The sequence below is a fragment of the Durio zibethinus genome, chromosome 21 (genome assembly GCF_047325235.1).
Source record: "Durio zibethinus cultivar Kanyao isolate XHJ-2024 chromosome 21, ASM4732523v1, whole genome shotgun sequence".
NCBI classification, from domain to species: domain Eukaryota; kingdom Viridiplantae; phylum Streptophyta; class Magnoliopsida; order Malvales; family Malvaceae; genus Durio; species Durio zibethinus.
This window is the reverse complement of record NC_143182.1, coordinates 666,350-676,843: the sequence shown is the minus strand read 5'-3', so window position 1 is coordinate 676,843 and position 10,494 is coordinate 666,350. Positions and strand designations below refer to the sequence as shown.

Below are 10,494 nucleotides of genomic sequence, written 5' to 3'. Positions count from 1 at the left end.
ATCCGACTAGCCAATTGCATTAATTTTCACACTATCTTTGACGTCTTGGGTTATGCGTGGAATGTCCCTGAGGGGCCATATGAGAACTTACTGAGAAATCAAAGAGAGTAAGAGCTGTAAATCAACACAAAGGGACTAAACGTTAAGCATTAGATGGGGTCAATGAACATGCCTGGAGTGCAAATGAAGCAAAGTGATGAGAGAGTGAGAGAAGGTTAAAGTTTATTGTCGCAATATTGGTTCAACTTTTTATTATTTTTTTCTTTTGCTTTCCTTTCAATATTGGTCGTCAGAGACTTAAATGAGATAGGTCGAAGGCTTCAATACAGTACACATGTAGGAACTTACTTTGCCTTTTCCCTTCACCTTTAAAAAAAAATAAAAAATAAAACCATGGAAACTTGACTTTGCTGCAAACTCCTAAACAGCACACTAACTAACCTGCCTGGAATTTGAGATCAGTTGAGATGGCGAAATAAATAAAGAAAAACAGACTTGGTTTATCTAACCACTAATTGCAGCATTAATTCCTCAAACGTACTGTTTAAGTACTTTTCATACGCGTATTTGGATCAATGTCATTTGCCAAAGACTGGTTGTTAAATCATCAAAAACCTTGCTGTTGTAGGTCAGCTAAAATCAACCCATGGCTGTATGAATCTTGGTTAGACTTCTATGACTAGCTAGAATTAGGTAAGAAAAAGGGAAATGTCGATCTGTTGGTCGAGCTTGGTTTCCAATAATTCTGACCACATCTTAATTACCTGCATGCACACCACCAACATTCCTTTCATGGCTCTTCCAACTGATAAAAAATGTTGTTTTACAGTACTAGTATATAAAGAAATATGTTTCTGATAATCATATAAAAGCTGGAAGTACTGATCCTGCCCGCACAATCCCCTCTGCAATGTTCTGTTCTTATGTTTCAACTAGAAGAATATATTAATTGAAAAATGAAAACCCTTTGCCTGCAACGTCCTTGAAGGCTGAAGCAACGGCACAGGCGAAAGAACCGGGTTCATAAGAGTAATTAGAAGATTATATATATTATGCAAGTAATGATAGAGTGATAATACATAATTTTAGAATGATAGTGAGAGGGTCATGCTTTTATTTTATAATGTTTTGGAATAATTATGAATGGTTTGCCGCAGTTACTGGTTTCCTCTGCTGCATGGCTGTCCGTCTATGTACCACATATATAGCAATTAATCTATTATTCCTGCAATCATAAAATCATTTGTACTTGTAATCTTTTTTTTTGGAGAACTACTCCATTCGTCATTGCCATCAAAGTCAACTAATTTTTTGAATAAGATATAATCAACTAATTTAACGGCTCAGATCACATCACAATTTTTCTAATTAATAGCTCTATCTCATGCTTACAAATTTTGAAACTTTTTTGGATAACATATATATATATATATATATAAGTGACTTTGTTTGCTTAAAATTATAAAAAAGAGTGCAAAAATAAATACCTTACACTTAAATTATCATGCAACATTTAAGAATTATATATACAATTAACAAATAATATAAATTTAGATTTCTTGATCTTATGGTTATTGGATTCATTAATCCATCCCAAAAATAAAATATAAAGAAAGGGGAAAAGAAAAAGGCCAAAAAAAAGTAAACGAAAATAACAACAGAAACAAAAAAATAATGAATTATTAATGATACTGCATGAAGATAAGTTGACCATTTCCAAACATGATAAAAAATTACATGAGAATTTCCACATAATCAAAGACAAAGATTAAATTTATTCTTTCGAACACAACCAAACAACATTGAAGTTGCGGTTAGATGGGCCAGCTGTTTGTTCAAGCGTCTTTAATTTGAGTTAAGTTGCCTTTTGTGCTGCGGCTGGAGTCGACGACGCAGCGCTGTCTGCCTCTTTAAAATCTGCGCCACGGTATTTACTTCCCACCTTTCCTTAATCCTTCATTTGGCAGTCAATTAAATGTTCTCTCCCTCTCATTATATCCCCAACAACCACTTCTCCCATCTCTCATCTCTCTCCTAACGCCCAAATCCATCTCACCCCTCAGTCTCAATCCGTATAATTCTGTTCCCTACACGTGACATGCACGTGATCCTCTTTCCACTTTAAAAAACATCCTCCGTTCCTTTTCTTCTTTTTTGTAAGCTAATGCAGTAAATATCTACTCATAAAACGTGGACCAAAAACAGGAAGTCAAGTACAAAAAAAAAAAGAAGTCGTCGATGTCGTCAATTGCTTCGGCGCCACGGTTTTTGTTTGGCGTTATGGGAGGAACTGTCACAGCCGCCGAAAACAACAGCAGTGAACTCCTCCATTCTTCTTCTTCTACGGAGAATATCAAGCCGAGTATAATAATAATAATTTTGATCCTTTCCATAACTGTGCTTGTTTCTGTCTCTCTTTGTCTCCTCCTCCGCCAACTCAACCGCCGTTGCTTGCGTCACTTCTCTCGCTCATCTACCTCCACTATCGATGTCGCAGCCAGCCACCGTGTCAGCCCCGAACAATCACCGACGACTTCGCTGCTTGATTCTCTTCCGGTCTTTACCTTCTCTTCTATTACTCGCCGCTCCAACAACGATTCAACGGTTCCCGGGGATTGCGCTGTTTGTTTGTCGAAATTTGAACCGCAGGATCAACTCAGGCTTCTTCCCCTCTGTTGCCACGCGTTCCACGCTAATTGCATTGATACTTGGCTCACTTCAAACCAAACTTGTCCGCTATGTCGCTCTCCTCCCTTCGCTTCCGAGTCCGATCTCATGAAGGTTTTGCTCAAGTCTTCTAACGCAGCCGGTGCGATTAGAAGTGGCGGCAGCGACAGTTTCCGGCTCGAGATTGGCTCTATCAGTCGTCGTCAACCAGGCTCCGACTCCAGTGAGCAAAGAAGGTCTTATTCCATTGGCTCGTTCGACTATGTTGTCGAGGAAGAATCAGAGGTGACTAGGAATCAAACGCACCGGAGAAACGTTTCCGAGAAGGAAGAGGTTGGAGGACCTGAGGCAGCTGCCGAAGTGAGCCTCGCAGCGGAAGTTGCTACTGGAAGGAGTTGGCTTAAGGACTACGTGGATAGGCTCTCCTTTTCGTTATCGTCTCGTGCGTTGTCATTGCGTAGCTCAGGAAGGTTCTTCACCGGGAGCAGTCGCCGAAGCGATATCTCCGGCGCCGCTGGAGATTATGACGTGGAAGCCAATCGCATCGGCGTGGAGATCAGTGAAATGTTTCGTTGGTTCTCAGGGGTATGAGTGGTAAATACGGGGTTTGACGTATGGGCATTTCTGCATTTTGCGCTTCGATTAGTTCACTCTATATTTTGCCCATTCCACTGTATTCCTGATGGATCGGAGAATCGAACGATGGAAAGCAGAAGTGGAGAAATGGAGTGGACATAGCAAAATTTTGAGTGCAGGTAAAGCTAACTCTTTTTTTACCATTTTATCCCCGCAGTAGATAAAGTAGGGTAAAAAAAACAAAAAAGACGCATTTATAATCCCCTGCAAAATTTACGTACAGCGATAATTGCTTTTAATGATCCGACGGCTCACATTTGACCATGGAAATCTTAGGGATTATATAATGGAGTATAATATTTTTGGTAGTAATTACCATAGTTCATATATAGCAAAAAATATGGTATGAATATTTGTGATTGATGGGTTTTGGTGAAGATAGTATTAAATATCTCACCCGACATTTATTGGAAAAAAAGTGTAATGCTACAAACATTTGATGAGATCTAATGCATTAGTACCAGTACAGTCAGATGCACCCATTATTCTTTTGAAGTTATAACTACTTGCTAGTAGTATACAATTTTGTTGTACCAAAAACAACCGTGTATGTTTTTTTAAAATAATTATATAATTAATGAATTAAATTTAGAATTTATATTTATTTATACAGTTAACAACTTTACATAAACCACTCGTGATATTAATGGGCACGCAATAACTAGCATGTATCAAGGACGTTCTGGATTTGGTTTAATTGCTCCAACCAAGGCTAATTAAACTGTTTGTTCATGCCATTAGGTAGAAGGGCGAGATCTAGAAACATAAATTTTTGACATCTCCTATTTTAACAGAGTCATTGAAAGACAAGGAATACTTGAAGGAGAAAAATTTTGGGTTTTGTTTTAGACAGCTACTTTTGATAGGTTAGGTTAGCAAGTATCAGGTCGGGAGATGAGGTTTTATTCTTTCAGTTGAATTTAGATAGTCATATGATAGAATTACTATGCTTTATATATATATATATATACATATATTTAAGAATGAGAAAAAGGATTGTTTCATATTTAGAAGTTAGTTACGCAGGGAAATTCATTTTTTTATCTTATATAAGTCGATTTCTTCTCTCCCTTGAATTGAAAAAACCATTCATTTTTTTTTTTTTTTTTTGGTTTAAGCAACATTCAATGTCATAAGCAAAATAAGTTGAAGACAAAAGTGTCATAGACCACACTGAAAAGAGGTTTTGTTATGAGCACATGTCCACAAACACAAACACAAACACAGACACAAACACAAACAAGACGAGATTATTCAAAAAAGTGGTGCCCACTGTAACTGCTAAGTGGTTAAGGTGCAGCTGCTTTATTTCCATTTAGGATTTGCTCCATTGAATAACTACTTAATATATGCATCATCTCTCTCTCTCTCTCACTCGCCATTGTTGATAATACAAGAGAGAGAAAACAAAATTCACTTGGATTTTATCCTCATCATACATAATTACATAGGTGACATTTTGCTTTCAGCTTTAATTTTTTTTTTTTTAATTTTTGTTCTTACTGAAATATTTTGGTGGGTGTATTAAGTAGTTTTGTACGTGTTTGTTCTTTGTTTTTAACCTCCATCTACTACCTTCAAAAAGAAATTAAGTTCAACTCGTGTTTGTAATTTTACTGAAATTTCAATTTTGTTTGTCAATTGAGGGTTTGAAATGAAGTTCCTGAGAGGCCCAAGACATAAGTGTTGAGTCCAACCCAGCCCAGAACCCTAATTCATCAAAGCAAAACAACAGGCTGTTGCAATATCAAAAATTCATTCAAGATCTCAGGCAGTACGTACACACTAAAGAAAAGGGGAAAGTGGGAATAAATATGGGAAAATTACATTCTTAAGGATAGTTTTTTGTTACAATATCTCCAGGCATCGTCTCATTAAGCAAGAAATTTATGATATGAATCAAAAGTGGTTTAACAGAGAAACAAATAAATAACTTATAGTAATAATATAGTTTAAAAACATGGCATTTCTCTGTCCAGCATTGCAAGGAAATGAACTTCCACTATAACATCCTTTCTTCTGCTTAATCCCTTGACCGCGATCTTCAAGAACAAACGTAGAATTTGTCCGACCATTACTAAATAGAACACACCAAAAGAAGGGACCTTTATGGAACCCAACCAAACCAACTCCCACCGCACTATGCGATTTATTTCTCAGAAGAGATAAGGTCTTCCGGTCTTTAACAAGAACGTTTGAAAAAGCTAGTGATGGCTCTGTATATTTGGATTGACAACCCACAATGTGGCCAGTAATGGTGCCAATAGTGGGCAGCTCCACTCCACAATTAGGAGCAAAAACTTCAGTGAAGTCATCATCTGGTGGTTTGCAGTTTACAGCGCTGTTGCCACTGCAGTTTCCCTTGCATAATTCAACATACTGGAGGGCCATGCACCCAAGTCCTGGGCTGTCACTTAGTTGTGGAAGTTTTTGAGCAGTTCTATTTTGGTTAATGAACTCAACAAGATCATTTGCAGGGTTTCCTGATGGACAAGTAGCAAATACAGGCCAGTTAGAGAAAAGTTCAACTTGCCAAAGAAGATTATTTCCAGTGAGTTGGTAATATATATAATTGCAAAATAAATACATGGGGTTATGCTATTACAACATGTCTCACCTTTAAATAATGGGCGTGTTTCATATTTAGGGAGACAGAAGACTCTATAAACTAATGTCCTATGTAGCACATGGAATCACAGGAACAAACAGCCTGGTATATCTAGTCGCCCAAATATGAGTAACTTTATGTAACCAGAATCACTTAAAACCAATGTAGCCTTGCATACCAAAGAGTTGACAGATGAAATGTTACAGAGAGGTGAGCAATTATGGTTCAAATTTCTTCTCTTTGACATGAATCAGAGAGAGCGGTTAAAAAATTTTGAAAGTGCAATATAAAGGACAGATGAAGATCGAAGTCATATATCCTATTGAAAGCAAGTCACTGAAGTGTGACCTGTTGAATCCAACTACTAATGTTTTGATACCGGATAATACAGCCCTTACTATTGGCTCAAGGTAGTCAAATCAATGGATGCAGATAGCAACTAAAAGTTGAACAACCAGATGGAAGAACTTCTAGTATCTCAATTAAGCAACGTGCTTCAATCTTTAAGAACATAGGTCTTTGGTAAAATAAATGGATGCTTTAGTTTCGCCTTCTATTTAAAAAGATTGAAGATGGAGAACAATCTAGATTTGGGAGGGAAGATGATGATAAATTGCCTATTAACAATTTGGACATAGATTGGTGAGAATGAAAGAAACTCATAGAGAAGGTACTACTCTAGTAGATGATCTAAGAATTCAAGGCTGTCGGTGAACATGGATGAAGAAAGGATTAAAATAAAATACCCCTACAAGTTACAAAAATAACTGATGTCGTAGAAATGCTTAACCTAGAGATGTCTCAAGTCAAATAACACATCAAAAGGAGAGAAAAGGATGTCTATGATCATGTCACCTCTTATTCTAACTCTCGCTCGGGCGTTTCTCGTGCTTCTTAGAAACTTTCACTAAGATGAGCTTAAAATATCTTTATTCAAGTAGCCAAATTTAGCTACTATACCATTTAATTGAGCTGTTCTGGCCTATGAATTGTTAGTGCAAAACACTTAGCCATTTTCTCTAAAACAGAACAATGTTGCAAAGAATGGAGGTTTATCTACTGACCATGGAACTCATTGCACCAAGATTGGTACACTCTTAACCGCTTAAAGATTTGAAAATGCCGGCTAGAGAAGCTCCTAAAAAATCTCACCCAAGCAATCAGGACAACTAGATCAAAGCACAAAGTCTCATCCACCAAACTTTGCTCATGAAATTTAAGACAAGTCGTAATTGAACCTATATGGACAATGATCCGGATAGTTGGAGGAATCATCCAGATAAGAGATTGTCAGGACAGATAACACTTTCATTTGCTCTACAATTGGTTACTAAGAAATCTAGGGAATGTGAAAGGAGAACCATACTACAGTTCTAAACAATGTCCAATAATGGTAATCGTCTCAATGGAGTGAAAGTTTTCTTAGTCCTGAGTTCTTAGTAAGGAATTATAGTCTTGTTTATCTGAGATTCGAACTGAATAGAACATTCTCTCCACTTTCTCAAACCCATCCGCCAAAAATAAAATGACTAGACCCACTTTGTATGTCCTATCAAGTTACCACCTTTTCAAAATCTTTTGCAAGTTTCTTATGATGCATTTCCGATAAAAAGGGGGGAAAAGACAAAGAAAGAGGTGTAATATGAAGTGTTCAGACACCCAATGGTTCAATAAAAGACATAAACCTTCTATAGTTAGTGTTCAAAAATCAAGGAATAGTTAATGTAATAATAACAGCAAAACTCCAAAAACAAAACTAAAAGAGAGAGGCGATGCACAAAGAATCTTACCATGGTGCTTGGAACAAACAATAGTTGCCAGCAGCAGATGACATAGTAGAATCCACTCACAGAAACAAAGCTTCTTCATCACCATTGTCACCAAGAAGCCAGATAGAGCTTTGTTTGCAAAGATTAAAAGAGAAAGAAAAAAAAAAGAAAACAGGACAGAAGAAAATGGAAACCCTAGTTCCAGATGAAGGGTCTGCTCTTTTCGCCAACAAAATAAATTGCTAGTACTAAGTAGTTAAGTGTGAATGGTAAAGGGCAAGAAAATTTTCCGGGAAAAAAGTAGGGGATAAAGTGCATAGAAATTGCAGATGATGGGAATGGTGGTCCCTAGTAGCCGATGATTCAAAATATACAAATTAGAGGTGTGTCTTTGCCTGGAGATTTTCAAAAGCGGGAGAATTAAAATGGACCCACCAATGGCAATGGTGGTGATAATTAGAATAATGGAAGGGCGTCTGGTTCTGATATTTTCTGCTTCAATAGAATTTTCACTGCCCACTTTGGATACCTCTTTAACGTTGCCTGCAAACGACATAGTTCGTAAGTAGTAGTAGTTGGTAGATTTTGCATGATGGAGTAATACCACAACAAAATTATTATAGCGCATTACTAACTTATTTAAAATATATAAAATAAATTTTTAGAATATTATTGCTTTAACTTATAATTATAAAATTTAAATTAATAATATATATTTTTTATAATTATTGCTCCTCGTTTTTATTGGTTAAGGGAAAAATGTGAGGAAGTCTCTACAACTCCGGTGAGAGACATTGATGATGTCACGAAAAGTGACACGTAGGACTATAAAATACTGAGAGGCAAATGAGGGCTTTGGTTACTTTGTTTTGGCAAACGCTCCCTTGATTCTACCCACGAACAATTCATAGAAGCATCTTAGCCATGGCGTCTACATTTCTCCCAGTACCAAAAACCTTTACTCTAAACAAGCCTACCCTCCCTTCTCTTCCCACCCACAAACTTCTTGGTTAGTTTGCTTTAGCCCCTCTTTTCTACCACAATATCTGCTTGTTATTTTCTACTTACTTGCTTTTAATCAGTTTCTCTTTTTGATTGTGGGTTCCCTCTCTGCAGGGTCTCGAAGAAATTCTATTAGAATCAATGCGGTTGCAAGTAAATGGGAACCCACCAAGGTAGTTTCGTTTAATTTCATAATCCGAGTTAGACAAAGACAATTTTTGGGTATTTATAAACGGGTAGCATTTGGTTTTACAGGTTGTTCCACAAGCTGACAGAGTTCTTATCCGTCTCCAAGAGTTACCCGAGGTTTGCTAACTCTTTCCTGCATCTCATTTTTTCCATTTCTTTAACTACCCGAGTCTATTGCTTGTTCTAATTAGCTTGCTGGGTTATTCAAAATCTGTTCAAGTGTTTGTGCCAAAATATGGGTTTCTTTTGTCTCAATCTTGTTCCTTTAAATGCAATTGTGAGACTTGTTTGTGTTCCTGTTTTCTGAATTCTAAGAAATGAGATTTGAGTGGCATATGTTGGCTATTCTTATTGATCTATTAGACAAATGCAATTGATGATTACATGTGATGGTGGGGAGTGGCCAAGGAAAGTGGAACTATCTTATTTATGGATAAATTTGTAAATCATTAGGCCCTCTCAAATGAAGTATCTATTTTCTGTCTGGTAATCTTGTGTGACGAATGTCTTGCTTTTATTTATTTTTTTCTCCTTTATTGTAAATTGTCAAGCTAATGAATTGCCCATTTTATACCACAGAAATCAGATGGCGGAGTTTTGTTGCCCAAATCAGCTGTCACGTTTGAGAGATACCTGATGGGAGAGGTAGATAAGAATCCTTCTATACCTTTTCCCTCTTTTAAAATGAATGCTTGGGATTTCGTTTATTAATTCTATCATATTTCCGCTTCAGATAGTTTCTATTGGTACCGAAGTTGGACAAGTGGAGCCTGGAAAGAAGGTAAATAAATTCCAGTCCTTGCAATTTCAATTTTCTGAGCAATTCATTTTTTCTCATGATAAGTGATGCCATTTTTGGGCCTTTGTCAAAATACTGCAATTTTCTTATGCCGTTATTTTCCTAATACCGTTTAAAAAGAATGCCTTTGTTTTTTGCAGGTTCTTTTCTCTGACATAAATGCTTATGAGGTCAGTTAACATCTCTTTTTAGTTGAAAAGATCTTTTTGTGTTATTTCTTTTTCATTTTTTTTTAATTCTGGGTGGACAAAGAAAGACCTATCTCAATCCAGGACAGTCATGTCTTCACTGCTTTAGCTATTGCTGAAGACTCTGCAAATGACCGTATTGTCAATGCTCTTCTTGCTTATAGGTCGATTTGGGAACGGATACCAGGCACGTCTTCTGTAAAGAGATTGACTTGTTAGCTGAAGTCGATTGAAGTTTCTGGTCTTTGACGTTGGCACTTATGCAGTAAATTTTTGCCTTGTGCCTAACTTTAGAATGTATTTCAGAATTGAGCAGTTCTTGTTGCGTTTTTATAGCTCGTCACTTTGTAAGGCATGCTCTGCTACATTTATGTCAGTAACTTGTTGGAGATGATAATAATTCACGAATATTCTATGTTTTATTTTTTAGAAAAAGAAATGAATTCAACAGTGTATGATCACTTTTCATTTCCCACTCGATTCTTGCAAAGCACGAGAGGAGCCAACCCCATGGCTTTACTTACCCGTAACGGGCGATTAGAGAGATCAGAGAAGTAGAGCAGAACATTTTTTTTTAACCCAGTTTCTTTTGGCAAATGTATCATGTATGTGTCAAAACATGGGAACCGAACACAA

At 36.8% G+C, this 10,494-nt stretch overlaps 2 protein-coding genes and 1 pseudogene across 3 annotated transcripts; 2 read left to right on the top strand and 1 right to left on the bottom strand.

Annotated features, from left to right (window-relative positions):
* Positions 1-1,661: 1,661 nt before the first annotated feature.
* On the top strand, positions 1,662-5,087 carry LOC111305869 (E3 ubiquitin-protein ligase ATL4 pseudogene; annotated as a pseudogene). Its single transcript, XR_016331485.1, has 2 exons — positions 1,662-3,422; positions 4,964-5,087. The product of XR_016331485.1 is annotated as an E3 ubiquitin-protein ligase ATL4 pseudogene (transcript).
* Positions 5,088-5,108: 21 nt separating this feature from the next.
* On the bottom strand, positions 5,109-8,212 carry LOC111305868 (uncharacterized). The gene is made up of 2 exons (XM_022903730.2): positions 7,702-8,212; positions 5,109-5,786 (listed from the first exon to the last, which is right to left on the bottom strand). The coding sequence occupies exons 1-2, from the start codon at positions 7,784-7,786 to the stop codon at positions 5,203-5,205; spliced, it is 669 nt and encodes a 222-aa protein (XP_022759465.1). The 5' UTR covers positions 7,787-8,212; the 3' UTR covers positions 5,109-5,202.
* A 299-nt stretch (positions 8,213-8,511) lies between these two features.
* LOC111304528 (10 kDa chaperonin 1, chloroplastic-like) lies at positions 8,512-10,331 on the top strand. The gene is made up of 7 exons (XM_022901133.2): positions 8,512-8,689; positions 8,797-8,855; positions 8,938-8,988; positions 9,451-9,516; positions 9,605-9,652; positions 9,811-9,840; positions 10,023-10,331. Exons 1-7 carry the CDS (start codon positions 8,605-8,607, stop codon positions 10,089-10,091), a joined length of 408 nt encoding a protein of 135 aa, XP_022756868.2. The 5' UTR covers positions 8,512-8,604; the 3' UTR covers positions 10,092-10,331.
* Positions 10,332-10,494: the final 163 nt, after the last annotated feature.